This window comes from Hyaena hyaena, unplaced genomic scaffold (genome assembly GCF_003009895.1).
Source record: "Hyaena hyaena isolate Hyena2069 unplaced genomic scaffold, ASM300989v1 scaffold_34, whole genome shotgun sequence".
Lineage (NCBI taxonomy): Eukaryota > Metazoa > Chordata > Mammalia > Carnivora > Hyaenidae > Hyaena > Hyaena hyaena.
This window is the reverse complement of record NW_024080665.1, coordinates 2,722,229-2,741,276: the sequence shown is the minus strand read 5'-3', so window position 1 is coordinate 2,741,276 and position 19,048 is coordinate 2,722,229. Positions and strand designations below refer to the sequence as shown.

The 19,048-nt window shown below is 44.1% G+C and overlaps 2 protein-coding genes across 9 annotated transcripts in view; one reads left to right on the top strand and one right to left on the bottom strand.

The window, feature by feature from the left end:
- Positions 1-9,951, bottom strand: part of EMSY (EMSY transcriptional repressor, BRCA2 interacting) — an 80,925-nt gene extending 70,974 nt beyond the window's left edge. For all 8 annotated transcript variants that reach the window (XM_039228782.1, XM_039228789.1, XM_039228784.1 and 5 more), the window contains exons 1-4: positions 9,627-9,951; positions 7,803-7,911; positions 2,062-2,161; positions 239-313 (exon numbers count right to left, since the gene is read on the bottom strand). In XM_039228782.1, the coding sequence (XP_039084713.1) occupies positions 239-313; positions 2,062-2,161; positions 7,803-7,872 (245 nt within the window). In that variant the 5' untranslated portion in view covers positions 7,873-7,911; positions 9,627-9,951. The remainder of the gene's footprint in view (positions 1-238; positions 314-2,061; positions 2,162-7,802; positions 7,912-9,626) is intronic.
- On the top strand, positions 8,698-9,585 carry LOC120229598 (serine/arginine repetitive matrix protein 1-like). The gene has a single exon (XM_039228706.1). It carries the CDS (start codon positions 8,698-8,700, stop codon positions 9,583-9,585), a length of 888 nt encoding a protein of 295 aa, XP_039084637.1.
- Positions 9,952-19,048: the final 9,097 nt, after the last annotated feature.

Here is a 19,048-nt window from a genome sequence, read left to right as displayed (position 1 = left end):
ATGCAGAGATTACACTGTAGTGGGATTTTACCTGAGCACTTAAAGCTCGCCTGACCAAATGCAAAAACATAACCAACTGAATAAACAGTTAACACCTCTATGGTCAGGATCCCTGAGACCAGAAATAATTACTATTAAGATAAAAGACTCAGGAATCGCTATACAATAGTAAGACTGTTTCAAAACTATGTTATACTACGTAATAAAAAAACCAGGGGTTGTATGACTAATGGCTTACTTATGTGCAATTGTTGTTAACCGTTCATCGTTTACTGCTCTCCGAACTTCAGCACGGTGGCGCTCTGTTGAGATGCTATGAAAAAAAATAGCCATTATAGAACTCTGCCAAGCAGGCAGCTCTTTTCTATACGTTTATTAATGTTTTAAGTCAACATACTGCTTCGGGAAGAGGGGGGACAAGATTGATTTGTGACAAGATACAGACAGGGGCCTAATATATATCATCTTCAGATGCTTTAATTAAAATCATAGGAAAGGGTTATACTGATTCTGTGTAACTGCAGGATTAGTTGCAAATCAGAAATCATAGGAAGACAAATCAGCCTGATATCAAGTCATTACTTCCAACACTCAGAAATGTCAGACCATGTTCAAGATTAGCAGAGGTTCCTGTTATCTAAATATGCAAACAGCCACTGCATGGGCCCTAATCGAGGTTACTAAGAGGATTTTGGCACGTGGAAAAAAGTCTTCTAAAGTCCTTTCTAAAGCTTACGAGTCTATAATTTTATGTTCAGTGAATACAATAAAGAAACAAAGGTGGCAAGATAAGCTATCTGTTTCTGGTGGCTATATGCTATGAGATTTGACACCAGGACATTACTCCCTTATTACTCAATACTTCAGCTGTATGTCTTCTAGATTACGTTACCATTACAGTAAAAATGTGCTTACACTGACCCTGATTAAATACATGTAAGGTTAATACTAAACGAGCAGAAAAAAAAGGTTATCCCCATTCTATTCATAAATACTCAATAAAATGAATATCACTTTTCAATTGTAATCTTTACTGCTTAAACTGAATCTATAAGATGGACTAAAATACTTCAAGGGTTAGAAAGCAGATTTACGAGGAAATATAAACAACAAACAGAAAATATATAAACTATTAAAACATGAAGACAGTAAGATTAAGGATTTCACTTAAAATAAATTTAGGGGCGCCTGGGTGGCTCAGTCAGTTAGGCGTCCAACTTTGGCTCAGGTCATGATGTCACAGTTCATGGGTTCGAGCCCCGTGTCCAGCTCTGTGCTGACAGCTAGCTCAGAGCCTGGAGCCTGTTTCGGATTCTGTGTCTCCCTCTCTCTCTGACCCTCCCCTGCTCACATTGTGTCTCTCTCTCTCTCTCTCTCTCAGATAAATAAAAACTTTAAAATAAATTTTAAAAATAAATAAATAAAATAAATTTAAACCCCAAATTAATGTCAACTATATTGGAAAAGCCTCTTCCCTATTTTCATTTAAAAAAAGAACAGGACAAAATCGTTTTACATGTAGAAAGGTAACTTCCGTTAAAACAGAATATTTTCTGAAAAGCTCAGGATGTCAGAATGGATCAAGACAAGGTAGCCAAGACTTCTATTCCCTAGAATTTTTTAGCAAATTTAAGTGCCACTCTAGCAGGAAGCTGAAGGGATAAACTATCCTTAGGGCTATGACTATATAAAACCACCCATTTCTATAAATTAAGACAACAACTAAGAAGTATCTCCTTCTTCCCTCCCAACAAATGCCACCAGGCCAATCTAGGTCTTCAGATCTTGTTGCCGCCAGCTCTTCGTCCCTTCCCCCGTGTCAAAACTACCTCCCCTTCCCAGGTGACCCAAACCTAAAACAGTCTGCCTTCAACCTTTTCCAATTACAGAATAAATGATAAATTACGTAACTCTCTGTAACAAAGCCTCCACAACTGGAATGGGATATCTAAACACCAACAACTTGAACACCTCTGTCTTCTACTTGAGAGTGAAAAGTACTAAAACCCCTCAAAATGAAATTTCTAGAGTCATGTCTCACAAACTTTTATGATAATTTACCTAAGAACTTTTGAGAGTTCTCCAAGAAGATCTTTCTTTTCCTTGGTGAGATCCCCCTGTGCCCGAAGTGCACTGATAACTCCAGCATATGCCTCCAATTCTAGAAGAAGAAAATTATTTTATCAAAATAGGCCTTCAATATTTTTAAACTATGGCTACATATAGTGAAACTTCAGGGCAAAAGACCTAGAAATCAATAAAAAAAATCAATATCCAAAATTTTTTAAATTCCTCTCAAAAATCCTACCTAAGAACATAGATTAAAATGTGGATTTTATAATTGTTTGTATATCTTTTCTGCTGTTGTTCTTGTCTCACAGAAGTCACATATATAAAATGCTTACATAGCAAAATCCAATGATAAATATTGTCTCACACATTATCACTAAAGAACACTTAACTCAGATGCTACCAACAATTAGGAACCGGCTCCAAGAGATGTAAGGTTGATAAGATAAATTTTTAGCTTTAATGATAGATACCTATACTGACCAATCCTTGAAATAATTCCTTAGGCCTGCCTGGAATACAAACTACATTCTACCTCCCTCCTGGGGTTGAGAATACCGTGAGTACTGGTCAAAAGAAAAACTAGAACAAGTCAAATGACCAGATTCTGGCTCCAGCACTACCACTCATTAGTCGTGTGACCTTGGACAAGTCCCTTCTCATCTCTGAACCTCAATTTCTTTATCTAAAGGAGACTCTGAAGTTATCTTCCAGATCTAAGATCCTCTGCATCTACCATCAAAACGACTAAGGAAAGTTAGGAAACATGAATTACTCTTATAGCAACCAAGATATAATATACTGAACCCTAATGCCAGACAGTTTCATTTCACTGTCTTTCCATAGCAACATTATGAAATGAAACTGTCAATCTCTAATACTGGTTAAAGTATAAAACCAGGAGCCCCTGGGTGGCTCAGTTAGTTAAGCTTAAGTGTCTACTCTTGATATTGGCTCAGGTTGTGATCTCCTGGTCCTCAAGCCTTGATCTCGAGGTCGTGAGATCAATATGCTAGGCACGGTGCCTGCTTGAGATTTTCTCTCTGCCCCTCCCCCTCCCCTGTCTGTCTGTCTGTCTCTCTCTCTCTCAAAAAAAAAAAAAAAGGCAGGGGTGCCTGGGTGGCTCAGTCTGTTAAGCATCTGACTTCAGCTCAGATCATGATCTCACAATTCATGGGTCTGAGCCCAGCGTCCGGCTCTGTGCTGACAGGTCAGAGCCTGGAAGCTGCTTTGGATTCTATGTCTCACTCTCTCTCTGCCCTCCCCTGCTCTCTCTCTCTCTCTCTCTCAAAAATAAACATTAAAAAACAGATAAATAAAAAAAAATATACAACCAAAAAGTCGTCATTGGCTCCAAATAAGCTATGCTTGCCTCCCAGCACACTCCATGAAGTTGTACTACCTTGTGTAGTCCCCTCCCACACTGACTCTGGGCTTGGCATGTGACTTGCCTTGGTCAGTGGAACATCAGCATACCGGATACAAACTGAAGCTCACTACACGTCTGCCCACAGAGCTTTGCTCTCTTGGAACCGTGAGATAATCAAGCTGTGAAGAAGCCTAGGATGAAAAGCCACATGGAGAGGCGGGTCCAGCCATGTCAGCTGAGCCCAGGCAACCATCTAAGCTACCAGCTGAATATAACCACATGACAGAACTCAGGCAAAACGAGGAATAGGGGTGCCTGAGTTGCTCGGTTGGTTAAGTGTCGACTTTGACTCATGTCATGATCTTGCAGTTTGTGAATTCGAGCCTGCATTGAGCTCTCTACTGTCAATGCAGAGCCTGCTTCGGTTCCTTTGTCCCTCTGATTCCCCCAACCGTCCGCTGCTCACACTTGCTCTCTCTCTCAAAAATAAATAAACATTAAAAAAAAAAAAAGCCAGCAACCATAGCATCAAAAGAAATAATAAAATACTTGTCTTAAACCATTAGCACTAGGAGCCAAGTATACCTGAGCAAAATAGAATGATGGGAAATAAGTGTCCAAACTACATTTATCTTCTTACTCAATTCAAGTTGTTACTAGTATTTGCTACTTCCTAATGCTTGACACCCAAAGAATAAAGCCATGTATATCTGCATCCTAAGCACTACATCAACAATAAACTAGTAGCTTCATTCAGTTCACGTTATTCATAGTTCTGGCAGTCAAAAAAAGAGCTTTATATAGTAGAGTGAGCGGACTATATTAAACAGAATGTTTGGTCCAACTGAATTATCCCATGTGTAAACATCTTGTATATTCAATCTATGCTGAATACTATGTAGATGTCTCATGGAGTCTCTCTGGAAGGAAAAAACTTTCCCACTCTGGATAACTGAAGGAAATACTTAGTCACAGGAAACAGATTTCAGCTTTTAACATGACCCAAAGAAGAGTTCAGAAAGGCACTGGGGATAACCAACTAAGAAATCACTACACTAAAAACTTATGTGTTGTTTATGGAATATTTTATTCAACAATTCAGTACTCAGTCCTATTTTATATACCAGATCATATGCTAAATTCTACCTTCAAGGAGTTAACCTTAGAATAAAGCTACAGTGAAACAAGACATCAGACATTTATGATACAGTTTATAATACAGTGGTAGAAGCAGAGAGGAGAAACACATCATTTGATCTAGAAACATAAGCTTTAATCAGAAAGAAGTGTGCTCTAGGCAAGTAAAAGAAAAAAATGCAAATGTGCAAAAGTACAGGAAGAGTAAAAGCAAATAATATCTCATACAGACCTCAAACTTCCAATAATAGTCAGTGACCATTTTCAGAGTTTTACTCTAGGGAATGGAAAAATATGTATGTACTTGGACAGTCATTAATTCGAATCGAACTATTGACTGTACATGACTACTACTACAAGGTATCATGGAGACTGATTATATAAATAAAACAGTCCTATCTTCAAGATAATTAAAAATGCAACAAGAGACGCATATATAGAAATAAAGAAGGATAAAAATGGAAAAAGTAGTTTGGGGCCAGCCTGAGCCTCTAATTCCAGGCTAAAAAGCTTTTATCTGATAGGACTCTGTAATTGATTGAATGTGGAAATAACAGCAGAAGGAAAGAAACCAAGTTTTATAGTTTGCAAGATACTTAGGAGAAGGGCAATACCATGAAAAGAAATGGAGAGGTCAGAGAGAGGAAGTAGCATGAGGAAAAATGAAAAAGAAGTTCACTTTTGGCCTATGCAGTTTGTAGTGATCAAGATACAACTTCAAAAAGAGTGAAATTAACTAAAGAAACATGGCAAACATTTTTGACATTTGGATTTCCTTCCAAATCTAACTGAAAAATCATGGCCAAAATAAGAGGTGGCAACCTCACACAAAGTGGGGCTCAGACAACAGTTATAATAGGTACACAATTTGAGGCACTTCCTCCATCCTCCAAAAATTCTCGCATTGTAAAGAATTTTACTGGGTTCCCAACCCCTTCACATTTGATTTCCATTTTGATGGGTATCCTCAGATCCTGGCAAATATCAAACTTAGTTGAATTTCTGGCATTATCTTTGGTGCCATTCTACTGTAGTACTAACTCTACTGATAAATATACGCAAACACCACAGAAAACAAAAAGATTTGCCAAACCACTTTTATAAAGTCCTCAACCCATTCCATTTAAAGAAATCAGCCATAAACAACACAGTCCATAAAGCCCTAAGTTGGAGTTGTAGCTCAGGAACGATTTTAAAAAAGTAAGGCAGGGGAAAAGCAGGTTAGAAGGAGGGAAAGAAGCATTTATCTATTACTGGTCTGTTCAGGGTATCATAAAAAATTCTCTATCCCAGTTTCTTTATATTTAAGTAAAATCTGAACGGTTAGCATTTTATGTTAAATGATTTATAACTTTTTTTAAAAGGACAAACCTAATTATTAAAATACTTTAAGTTGATTCTTAACTTTGAACCTAGGACTAGTATTTGAAGGCAATTCAAAGGTTTCATTGTTATGATAATGAGCCAACGGGTGGGGAGGAAGTCTTTCTGCAAATCACTACCAAGGCTCACCTCCCAAAGTGAAGGGTCATTGAAGATGACATTACACTGCAGGAAGGCTGTTTTCTTTTGTATAGAAACAGCTCTCTAGCAACTTTACCCACACAGCTCTGGCTAAACTTAAGGATAAATTTAGACTTAAAGGGTTACCTTTTTATATTTAAACATAATCTCTTGACTCAAGACCCCCAAAGCCCAAAAACTCTAAACCAATCTACCATAGTTGGGATCTGTTCCTCTGCAATTATTTTAGCTATGAAATAAATACAAGTCTAACTTTATAAATGGTGGCCAGCAAATTACAGCAATTGCGTGTAAGTGTGTAGAAAATCATCCTCAAATTAGTACTAGAAGTTGGACATAAGGTTGAAGGAAAAAAATGATAAAAGAAAGACTGCCCCAGAAAGCTCTCTGAACATGCTAAAATAAAATGCTAAAAAGGTAGTTTAAAATAAGAGAAATCCTCCTAGTGGTCTGAGGGGAAATAAAAAGGGTAACTGTTACTAGCAGGCAGGGCCAGGGCAGCTATGATTCAGATTTACACATAAGAATTCCCAACAAAGATTTCCTTTGAAGATTCACCTGCAAATAAATTAATGTCTGAAAGCAAATACTCTAACCCGGGACAGCCTCAGATGTCAAGCGCTGTGGTAGGCCCGTTTTACATACAAGTAATCCCCATAACAAATTTATGAGGCAGATATTATTACGCTTCTTTTACAAAAGTGTCGATAGATTTATGGAGATTAAAAAAATCGATCTTGTGGGTCATCAGCAACAAGACAAAGACTACAGGTCTCTACGAAATCAAAGCCTACACTTTACCCTTCAAAATCACAGACATCCAAATAACTCATATCCACTTCCAAAACACTTAAGGTTTCTTTTCAAATATTTTTTTCATTTACTGAACACCTACTATGTGCTAACCTGGAACTACAGTGGTAAAGAAGACAACAAGGTCCCTCTTGGACCTTACAGTCTAAGGCAGCAGTTCTCAGCAAAGGATCCTCAGCTGACCCACAGGATACAGAAAATAATTTGAGTAACTCTTGTTCTCAGTTATCCCAAGAACAGTACATAAGTATTACAATTCTAAATGCATAAGCTAGCTCATTACTGTACACCAGATTAGACTCACCATTAGTACTTAATTCTCTCCCTAAAATGCTAGTTGAGAAAGGCTGCCCTAAAGGAAAAACGCTCAAAATAATTAATTATAAATACAAAGAATGTTTTATTACTAATAGTAAAATGTAATTTAGTAAAGTCAGCATAGCTAACATTTACTTAGAATTTAGAAACAGTATGTAATTCACACATACATTCACTAAGGTTAAAAGTATGCTAAAGTGAAATGGAATCATATCCCCTGGGTTACAATCCTGACTCCAACATCACCTTGGGCTCTAAGCTTCAGATCTGTCATCGGCAAAATGAAAACAAACAAACAAAAAAACACCTACCTTTTTCATTTGAGTGAGTATTAAACGAGATGTTGAAAGAGTAAAAAACTCAGAATAGCCCGGTACCCCTCAAAAACTCTTAGCTACTATTTTTATTATTATGCTTCCTGTACCCACTAAGTACAGAGCACTATGCTAGGCACTGGGGAAATAACAATGAGAAAGATGGGAAATACTCCTCCAAAGAATTTCTAATGCAGCATGAGATATGACATCCAGGCAAAGAGAAAGGCATAAAACATCAAAAATGAAAACCATACCCAATTTTCGAAGAATCCTTTTGCATTCATCCCTGCTGAGATCCAAAAGGGTTGGCCACACAACAGGCATTGCTGCTTCTTTTTGGTAGCCCCAAAGAGCTTGTCTTCCCTACCAAGGCAAAAGGAAACAAAATGAAGTTAAAGTACATTCAAAAGGCCACTTACCTGGAGATCCATACACTAAGAAGTAAAACCAGTAAGAACCATCCTATTTCACCACCACAGGTTTCAACTTCTGACAAATGAAGAACTAAAGAGCCATTCCAGAGCTTATTATTCCAGCATAAGACAGCGGAAAGAGCACAGGCTTCAGAGTCAGACACCTCTAGGTTCTAGTTCTAGCTTTCAACTCTCTGGCTGTGGGTTCCTGGGTGAAGGGACCTATCTGAGCAAAAGTTTCACATCCGGGGGAAAAAAAAAGGTGTTAGCGTCCAATTCGTCAAGAAGATTAAAGAACAGTAGGTGAAGTTCTTACCATACTGGCTGGCCTGCTGTTTAACAAACGGTGTCGCTACCTGTGTAACCTTGGGCAAGTTACTTGATTTGCATTGGCTTTCTCACTTATGAGTTACAAGAGGTAAAATACATAAAGCTGCTAGCTCGTTACAAGGGCTGGTGGGATTAAAAAAAAAAAACTTTCTTCTTAAGTCTTAACAGTGAACGATGAATTTACACCGCGTGGTCATTAAACAATCATTCACCAACATTTCAGATGTCAGGAATTTGCTTTGCACTGGGAATCGCCTGTTCCAGAGGATAAACAGACAACTTGGCGCTGAGGGCTTGAACAATACCTGCTCAGCGCACAGTAGATCCACTGTAAATATTTGTTCAGTAGATGAATGAAGATAGAGGAGAGTAAACGGAATGAAGGAGTGAGTGAGTGAATGAATGAATGAGCGCGCTCACTGTCCAGCTGAGCGGGCAGGAACCGCACCGTAATAACTGCTATATCCCGTTCCAGGCACTGGGGCTGCCAACTCCAACTCGGCTCCCGGAGTTGATCCCCCCTCCTCCGACTTCCCATAGTCCTCTCAGCTACCAACCAACCCAGAGCCGGGAGAACTGGACTGCGCGCCCCAGCCCGCAGGATGACATAAAGAAAAGGGGTGGGGAGGAGGAAGAAGGGGCCGAGCCAAAGGAATCCGCTCCCTCCACAAGCGAGTCCCCGCCTCCCGACAGGATCTTGGAGGCGGCCGGCGACCGCCCGAACAGGCACCACGTCACGGCATCCCGACGCGTCCCCGCCAGCGCACCCCACCGCGGGGACGCAGCGGACTGGAAATCCAGGCGGCCGCAGCGGGAGCCCGCGCCGGGAGCCGGGAGCCCGCGTAATCCTCCCCCCACTCAAGTGTCAAGGAGGCAAGCCCGCCCCGCCCCCTCCCCAAACACGCACTCTCTCACAGCACCACAACAAGAGCAGCCCGCCCACCCTCCTCTCCGGTGCCGCGCAGCGCCAACCCCAATGTCAAGCCCACTGCCCAAGCCCTGCAGGGCCAGTAGCCGGTGTCAGGGGCCACGGTCGGCATCAGCGCCTCGCTCCCTCCTCAGCGGAGAGGACAACGGAGAGCGAGTAGGCGCGCGGACAGCCAGGCGGACGACCGAGACTCACCGGGAGGCTCCCAGAGCTGGACCCCCAGGATCCCAGCACCAGGCCTGCCAGAGTCCCCCTCAACCCACCTCAGGGAGCCCCACGATCCCGTTAGGAGACAACGGAGGATGGGGCTGGGCTCCCCAAACCGGGGACCAAATGCTTGGCCCGGCGCTCCTCCAGCCCGGCTAACCTGCCAGCTCTTCCCAGCACCCTGTCTGAGAGTCACCCACCTGCCCGGCCTTTCGGGGCTCATCTAAAAGGCTCCTCCGCCAAGACTAGGGAACACCAGGAATTGGGTTTGTTTGCGGTGCCTCAGAAGGGGCAAGATGGCGACAGGCATCAGGGCGCAGGCGCAGCCGCGCGCTGCCGCTCGGGAGGTGTAGTTCGCCTTTCCCGCCTTTCGGAGAGGTGACTCCAGAAAGCTTCCATTCCCCCAGCCCCTCTTTTCCTCCGCGTTTTGAAAGGAAAAAAGAGGCATCGCGGGAGGTGCTGGGAGTTGTGGTCCGAAATCAAGCTCCCTTCTCTTTCGCTCTCGGTTTGCTGTCGCAGGCGCAAGGAAGGCCGGGATTGTAGTTTCCTTTGCTTCTCCTCCATACCCTCCTTCTCCGGCTTCGCGCGCCTCTCCTCCGGCTGCCGTCTCCCAACCAATCGGCTGCGCTCACTGCTACGTGTGGCGTCACACGTAGGAGCCAAGATGGCGTCCGTAGCTAGAGCTGCGGTTTTGCAGCGACCTTTACTCTAGGCGAGGTTAGGGACGGTGGGAAAGTAGCTTAGTCCCTGAAGCGCTGTTGAGGATGAGGACCGGATTCCCGAGAGCCAAGGGAGCAATGGTCAGCGGCCTCCAGCCCCCACCAGACGCAACTCAAGGAGAGAGAACCCACGCTACAGGAACCGACCCAGCGGACGTTACAGTTGCCAGAACCCGGTTTGGGGGTCGCCGCGTTGCCAGGGGAAAAAGTGGAACCCGAGCGTTCTCCCCTTCGGGTTTCTCTCCACGTGTGAAGTGGGAGTGATAGTGGTATCTCGTGCTTTAGCGGTCAAAGGCAAGAAGGAAAAGGTATTTATTAGAGGCCCTACGACGTGGTAGGTTCATCCTTCAGCCTTTATTCTTGTTTAATCACAGAGCAATTGTGTGAAGTGCTGCAGCTTGACCTCAAGCACGGTTAAATACTAACATGCTATTTCTGCTTCTGTAAATCCGTTTAGCAAACTTGTGCTTCCCTGTTCTGGTTAACCACATCCTAACACCCTGTACACAAAGATTACAAAACACCTCGCTACCATTCGGCGTCAGGTGGTCTGTCACATAGTCACTACTCCACGGTTTCTCAAATGTCTATCTATACTTGGTTATTTCAAAACCTCTGAAGACAAAGAGCTCTGAAATGATAGGTTTCCGCCAAAAACTAGCAACTATGTGTCACAGTGTAATTGGTTACCATGGAATGCTGTAAAATGTAATTGGTTAACTAAATAATGACGTATTCTGCCCTGTTGAAATCTATATAAGCTCACTACAACCTTTGTTCGGGGCCATTCTTTGCATTTTTCTCCTTGAGACCAGATCAGGTTTGGCCCGGCGGTGAATAAAATCTTGCCTCGCTTCTATTCAGCGTTGGGTGGTTTTTCCGACAATCACCTTGCTTCATTTGGAGGTCCCACCGAGATATCTTATGACCACCCGAAATTCGGAGGCTGAAGCGGAACAGCTGGGGAGAGCTCCCGAGAGATGTTCCTCGGCCCCCGCCTTCCGTTCTCAGACCTGACTTAACCAAGGTACGCGAGGTGGCGCCTATTTTCTGTTTTCTGTTACTGGCCAGATCTGTTTCTAGGGAGGGAAGGCTGGACGCTGCTTAACTTCCCCCTACCTGGCGTCTGGTGGAGACGTCCCCAGGCCAACTGTGTCTCCGGGCCATAAGGGTCTTGGACCGTCTGGGTTGGGCTTGATCACCCCGACCATTTGTTCTGTGTTCAGTGCTCTGTGTGTCTTGTTAAATGTTTCCTATTAATCTTTCTCTGGTGTGACCCGCGGTTTAACTTCCGTCATGGGTCCATCTTCATCTAAGACTTGTTTCCCTCTTGAATGTATGCTAAATAACTTTTCTGGTTTTAGGAAAAGAGGGAAAAAAACTGTGGCTTTAACCTAAAGCTGTCCTGGCTGTGGACACACTGCCAGCTGCACTGGCTGACATTCTCTGGGGTTGACTGGCCCCAAGAGGGCTCCTGTAATCTTAACCTTGCCTATGCCGTCTGCACGATTTGCCATGATGTTCACCCCAACCAAGAGACATATGCTGTGACTTGGGTCGACTTCCTAGAAGACCCACCCTCATGGCTGAGAGAGTGCCAACAACAGTACCAAAAGCTGTTATCTGGCACCTCCCTTTCCCACTCGCCTTCCTGTTCTCCTGCGAACACCAAACCCTTGCTTCCCGTCACAGCCTTAAAAGAGGCTTTACCCAGTACTTCAGGAGATACCAGAAGGATGGGGGGGGGACTTATTATCTGATCCTCGGGGACCACCCCCTTATCCCCAGACTTCATCAGCCCCCCAGGGACCAAAGGCCATAGGAGACCCTTTAGCTAGCCCCCCACATACTAGATCAGGAGCCCTATATGGAGGAGAACACCAGTCCTCTGATGCCCCAGTTCCCATCCTTCCTCTTAGGCAAATGGCTCTGGCTCCCAGTCTAGACGGGAAGCCACCACACCCCACACTTGTCTACACTCCCTTCCCTACCACAGACCTCTACAACTGGAAAACTCAGAACGTGCCTTTCTCTGAGAACCCCCAAGGTCTGATTGACTTACTGAGCTCTATCTTCACTACTCACTTACCTACTTGGGAAGATTGTCACCAACTCTTGCAGGTCCTGCTAACTTCCGAGGAAAGGGCCTGAGTGCTCCAAGAAGCAATGAGAGCAGTCCTTGGCCCAGATGGGATGCCTGTCACAGACCTTTACAGAATTGAGCACGTTTTCCCTTCCACGCTGCCCCAATGGGACCCCAACATGGATAACGGTAGGGAGCGTCTACTCCAGTATCACCAGATTCTGTTGTAGGGGCTTCGTGCAGCAGCGCAAAAGCCCACCAATCTGACAAAAATTCATGATACGGTCCAAGGACCGAATGAATCACCTGCAGCCTTCCTAGAAAGGCTTTACCAGGCTTACCACCTATATTCTATTAACCCTGAGGCAGTGGAGAACCAAAAAACTATTATTATGACTTTCGTTTCTCAGTCGGCTCCAGACATCCGTAAGAAGCTTCAGAAGCTAGAAGGATTTGAGGGGAAGGTAATTTCAGAGCCAGTAGAAATAGCCCAACGAGTTTTTCAGAGTAGGGACAGCCCTGCCCTACTCATGCAAGGGAAGGAAATAGGGAAAGTCCTCGGGGCAGCCTGGGGGCTACCCTCAGGTAACAGCAAAGGACAGGGGAAACCCCACTTCCACCAGAAGGGACCCTGAACAATTCTAGGGAAAAATCAATGTACTTATTGTAAGGAAGAAGGGCATTGGAAAGATAAATGCCCTAAGAGAAAACCTCCCATCCTAATGGCCCAGGAGCTATGACGCCATCACAGCTCCCCTCTTTCCCTGAATCCCCTGGAGCCTGTGGTTACCCTCAATGTAGAAGGGAAAGAAACCAGATTCCTTGTTGACATTGGGTCTACGTATTCTGTTCTCAAGGAACCTTTAGGACCTGTGAGTAAAGAAAAGATGTATATTCAGAGAGCCACAGGGCGAACACAAGGCTACCCACGGACTCAGGCCCGAATTACTGACCTGGCCCAAGGGACTATTATTCATTCTTTTGTGCTCATACCTGATTGACCATATTCCCTTCTGGGGAGAGATCTGTTACACAGCTTAAGGCCCAAATCTCCTTTACTGGAAAATCTGTAGACTTAAACCTGCCACCACCCACCATTTTAGTTACATGCCCTATATCAGAGGAATATCTACTCCTAGAAAAACCAGAGCAGAAAGCTTCTCCATTGATAGAAAACTGGAAAGAGACAATTCCTTCAGTTTGGGCTGAAACTAACCCCCTAGACTGGCTATTCAACAAGAACCACTAGTGATAAAGTTAGCTGTCACAGCCACCCCGATCCAGGTGAGGCCATATCCCGTCAGTCAGCAAGCGAGGGAAGGAATTGCCAAACACATTAACTGACTGCGAGAGGCCAGGATCCTAATACTATGCCATTCCCCCTGGAATACTCCTTTGCTTCTGGTCCCGAAGCCTGGAACCTTAGAATACAGGCCAGTAGAGGACCTCAGGGAAGTCAACAAAAGGGTTGAAACAATTCATCTTACAGTTCCCAACCTTTATACTCTCCTGAGTGAGCTTTCACCAAACCACCATCTTTACTCTGTCTTGGACTTAAAGGATGCATGCTTTGCCTTGCCAATTGCAAAGGTCAGTCAGCCTATTTTTGCCTTTGAATGGACAGACCCAGACGGAACCCACAATGGACAGTTAACCTGGACCCGACTGCCCCAGGGATTTAAGAACTCCCCCGCTCTTTTTGATGAGGCTCTTTGGAGGGATTTGGTCCCATACCGGGAGAGTCACCCAGATGTTACTCTGTTACAATATGTAGATGACTTGCTCCTAGCCGCTGACTCCATAGAGAACTGCACAAAGGCTACTGAGGACCTGCTGAGGGAGTTAGATGTCCTAGGATATAAGGTTTGCGCAAAAAAAGGTGCAAATTTGTTTGGACTCTATAATATACACTACTGACTACATGAAGGCAAGTGATCGCTGGGGCTGGAAAGAATCCAAGCTATCCTAAACATTCATAAACCCACAACTAAAAGAGAGTTCTTAGGAGCCACTGGGTACTGCCGCCTCTGGATACCTGGTTTCGCTGAAATGGCAAAACCCCTGTCCTCTGCTACTGGGGGTGAAGGGACTGAGATGGTCTGGGGAGAACAGGAAGATAGGGCTTTTGAGCAAATCAAGTGCACCCTTCCCTAAGCCCCAGCCCTGGCTTTACCTGATATTACCAAGCCTTTCCAGCTATTTGTAACATGAGATCCGGGGAATTGCAAAAGGGGTTCTTACTCAAACTTTGGGCCCCTGGAAATGACCTGTAGCCTACTTGTCCAAAACGGCTGGACTCAGTTGCCACCGGGTGGCCCAGTTGCCTAAGAGCTGTTACCACCACTGCCATGTTGGTTAAAGAAGCTTCCAAACTAACTCGGTAGCATCCCTGCTGCGCTCCCCACCAGACAGATGGATCTCCAACATACAAATCAACCAATATCAGGTATTGTTGCTACTAGACCCTCCACGTATCACTTTCCTGAAGACAGAGGCTTTAAATCCAGTCACCTTGCTACCTGATAATGACTCAGAGGCCCCACTCCACAATTGCTTAGAAACTGTGAGTACTCTTACAGGATTGAGGGGGGACTTAAAAGACCCACCTCTACCAAAGGTAGATTATGAGCTGTACACTGATGTTAGCAGTTTTGTCAAAAATGGAATCAGGTATGCAGGTGCAGCTGTAGTAACTCAGGACCAAGTTATCTGGGCGCAAGCACTTGAACACAACACTTCTGCCTGAAAAGCACAGCTGGTAGCTCTAGCCCAGGCACTCAGATGGGCAAAAGGAAAAACAGTAAACATCTTCACTGATAGCAGGTATGCCTTCGCCACTGCCCATGTACATGGAGCTCTATATAAGGAAAGAGGACTATTAACATCAGGAGGAAAGGAAATTTAAAAATCCTGGCCCTTCTAGAAGCCTTATGGCTCCCTAAGAAGGTGACTATTATACATTGCAAGAGCCACCAGAAAGCAGACTCGCCCCAAGAAAGGGGAAACGCTTTTGCTGATGCTACAGCAAGGGCCACAGCAGAAGGAGAAGTTCTCCCAGTTAAAACTTTACCTCTGCTGCCCCCACACTTCCTCCCCATGGAACCGTCTTATACCAAGGAAGAACTACGCCTAATAAAAACCCTAAGATCCAAAGAGGTAAACAACACTGGTATCACCTCGAAGATGCATGCATTTTTATGCCAGAGGCTATAGGATGGTCCTGGCTTCAACAGGTCCACAGTTCTACGCACCTAGGAGCAACTAAATTATCTGAACTAGCCCAAAGAGATTATTTTATTCCAAACCTTAATAAGATTGCCAAAGATCTAGTAGGCCGATGCAAGGCCTGTGCTCAGACTAACCCATCTCCTAAGTTTAATTTTTCAGGAAAGACACTACGTGGACATATGCCTGGAGAAACATGGGAACTTGACTTCACTGAAATGAATAATGGACAATATGGTTACCATTACCTCCTTGTGCTGGTGGACACTTTTCTCTCGATGGGTAGAAGCTTTCCCAACTAGAACAGAGTCAGCTCAGATAGTGGCTAAAAATTTTCTTAATGAATTGGTTCCCCGATTTGGCATCCCTGTTGGTCTGGGGTATGATAATGACCCAGCTTTCATAGCCCAGATATCTAAAATGTTGGCTAAGAGCTTACAAATAGATTGGAAATTGCATTGTGCCTACCACCCTAAGAGTTCAGGGCAGGTAGAAAGAATGAATAGAACTTTAAAGGAAACCTTGACTAAACTAATTACAGAAACTGGCCAGAACTGCGTAGGCCTCCTTCCTTTTGCCCTCCTCAGGGTACGCTGTACACCTTACATAGAAGGCATTACCCCCTTTGAAATCCTATTTGGAAGACCCTCCCTTGCTTCCAAAATTGGGAGATGAACTATGGGTGGAAATCTCAAACCAACATCTCCTTAAGTCTTAGCAGGCTCTAAAAATTACACTTCCAGCCATCCATAACCTAGTGAAAGAAAACCGGAAGGAACCGCCATCTACAGTCAAACCATCAGACCAAGGACTCAGACCTGGAGATTGGATCTGGGTGTAACGTCACACCCCCCAAATTTAGATGCATGCTGGATGGGGCCCTATCTGATCATCCTGTCCACCCCATCTGCTGTGAAGGTTGCTGGCCAGAGTCACTGGATCCATTGCTCCCAAATTAAAGTGGCACACTCTGACCACATTCCTCTACAATGGACTGTCAAGCGGACCGAAAATCCTTTGAAGGTCCAGCTGATAAAAGAATCCGCTGGGTAATTTTGTTCTCAATAATTTCCCTTGTTAAAGGAACATTTTCTGACTATGCCCCTGTCCAATGCCATTGGATAGTTAGCAAGACCACTACGGGACAGGTTTTATCAAATTCTACTTATGCTACTCCTGCCTTAACTTTTGATCTCTGTGGCTTATTTCCTGAATGAGCTCAGAAGCCCAAGATCCCGGAGGAGTTAGACACAAAGGAACCCCAAGACTGCACAGCTTTTGAGGGGGTACAACTTTACGCCTGTCCCTCTGATAGGACACCCAAATGCCAAGGAGAGGGTCAATTTCACTGTGCCTCATGGGGCTGTGAAACTATAGCCGACTAGGCTACTGAAAAGGACCAGTTTATACTGTCTATGAGGACAGCATCTACCAACAGGAGCCAGCACCTAGTTACTATTAAAAGGGTTCAGATCCCTGATGGGATACAGGGAAAACACTGGGATTAAGATTATATGCTCCTGGTCTTGATCCCGGCATTGAATTTACCATTCAGAGATTTAAGGCTAAATCCACCCCTAAAATGCCCATAGGACCCAATCCTGTAATTAACCCTTTCTTTGACCTTGGAGAACTTATCCCCCAGTCTCTTGCCGGACCATCAGCTAAACCTATAGTCCATCCACCCACCACTACTGCACTTATGATAACCTCTTTCCCCACTAAAAGCAAATCTAAAATAAGGAAAACCGATACCTTTAAAGCCTATTATACCTTCAGATTTTTAAATGCCATTAACCCTAATATCACACAGGACTGTTGGCTATGTTTGGATCCCAGACCCCCTCACTCTAGGGATAGGTGCTCCGGTCCCTTTGGGAACACAAGAAAACCAAGTCAGAAACCTGAGCCATAACCAAATAGAAGGTCACTGTACCTGGGGTCGGAACCCAAGTCTCAGCCTAGGAGATGTAGTAGGAACAGGGACCTGCGGGAAATGCAGGAAATTACCAGGTAAATCAGCCCAGGTATTTGGCTTATTGTAATAACACCATCCACTTGCCAAGTAATACTCAGGTGGGGGATACCCTTTACTTCCTTGTACCGCCCTCTGGAACTTGGTTTGCTTGCTCCTTGGGTTTGACTCCTTGTTTAAATCACCATATGATTAAGAGGCCTGATTTCTGCATTCTAGTCCACATCCTGTCTCAGGTTTTCTACTTTTTGGGTGAAGGAGAAAGAGCACCTAGGGTTTATTCTCCAGTCTTGATTTACGAGGGAACCCATTTCTACTATCCTCATACCCCACTTTATAGGACTGGGAGTGACGGGATCCATTGGCATAAGTACTGCCGCTTTCATCTCAGGAAATAAAAACTTTAAACCATGAAGAAAACAGATTGATCAAGATCTATCAGAATTAGAAGGAAATATTGACAAATTGTCTGAATCTGTAAATTCCTTAGCTGAGATAGTACTTCAAAACCAGAGGGGCTTGGGGGTGCCTGGGTGGCTTAGTCGGTTAATCGTCTGACTTTGGCTTAGGTCACGATCTTGTGGTTCGTGGGTTCGAGCCCCGCATCGGGCTCTGTGCTGACAGCCAGCTCAGAGCCTGGAGCCTGTTTCAGTCTGTGGCTCCCTCTCTCTCTGACCCTCCCNTACGAGGTCTCTCTCTCCCTCTCTCTCTCTCTCTCCTAGAAATAAAAAAAAAAAAAAAAACATTAAAAAAAAAAAAACCAGAGGGGCTTGGACCTGTTATTTCTACAACAGGGAGGGCTATGAATAGCCCTCGGGGAACAATGCTGTTTTTATGTCAATAATTTGGGAATCATCAGGCAAAGCCTAAGTCAGAATTGACAACGACTTGAAGAAAGGGAAGGACAAAATTGTATGAGTCTGTATTCTCCTGGTCCCCATGGCTGACCACTCTCATTAGTGCCCTTGCAGGCCCTTTCTTATAGCTATAACAATAGGACCCTGTTTAATTAAACTACTACTTCAGTTCGTAAACCAAAGAATAGGATCCATAAAACTCATGGTAGTTCGTAGCCAATATGTTCCATTATCCCAGATGCCAGACTAGGATTCTTCAAAGATTTGAATCACTGACAAACAGGAGTGGGGAATGTTGCAGGTTGCCCTCAAGCACGGTTAAATACTAACATGTTATTTCTGCTTCTGTAAATCCACTTAACAAGCTTGTGCTTCCCTGTTCTGGTTAACCACATTCTAACACCCTGTACACAAAGGTTAACCATTCAGCATCAGGTGATCTGTCACATAGTCACTACCCCATGGTTTCTTAAATGTCTACCTATACTTGGTAATTTCAAAACCTCTGGAGACAAAGAGCTCTGAAATGATAGGTTTCCGCCAAAAACTAGCAACTATGTGTCACAGTGTAATTGGTTACCATGGAATGCTGTAAAATGTAATTGGTTAAATAATGACGTATTTTGCCCTGTTGAAATCTATATACGCTCACTGCAACTTTTGTTCGGGGCCATTCTTTGCATTTTTCTCCTTGAGACCAGGAGATCAGGTTTGGCCCAGCCATGAATAAAATCTTGCCTCACTTCTATTCGGCGTTGGGTGG

Coding starts and splice junctions, on each gene's coding strand:
- LOC120229598 (XM_039228706.1), top strand. CDS start 8,698: ATGAGCGCGCTCACTGTCCAGCTGAGCGGGCAGGAACCGCACCGTAAT.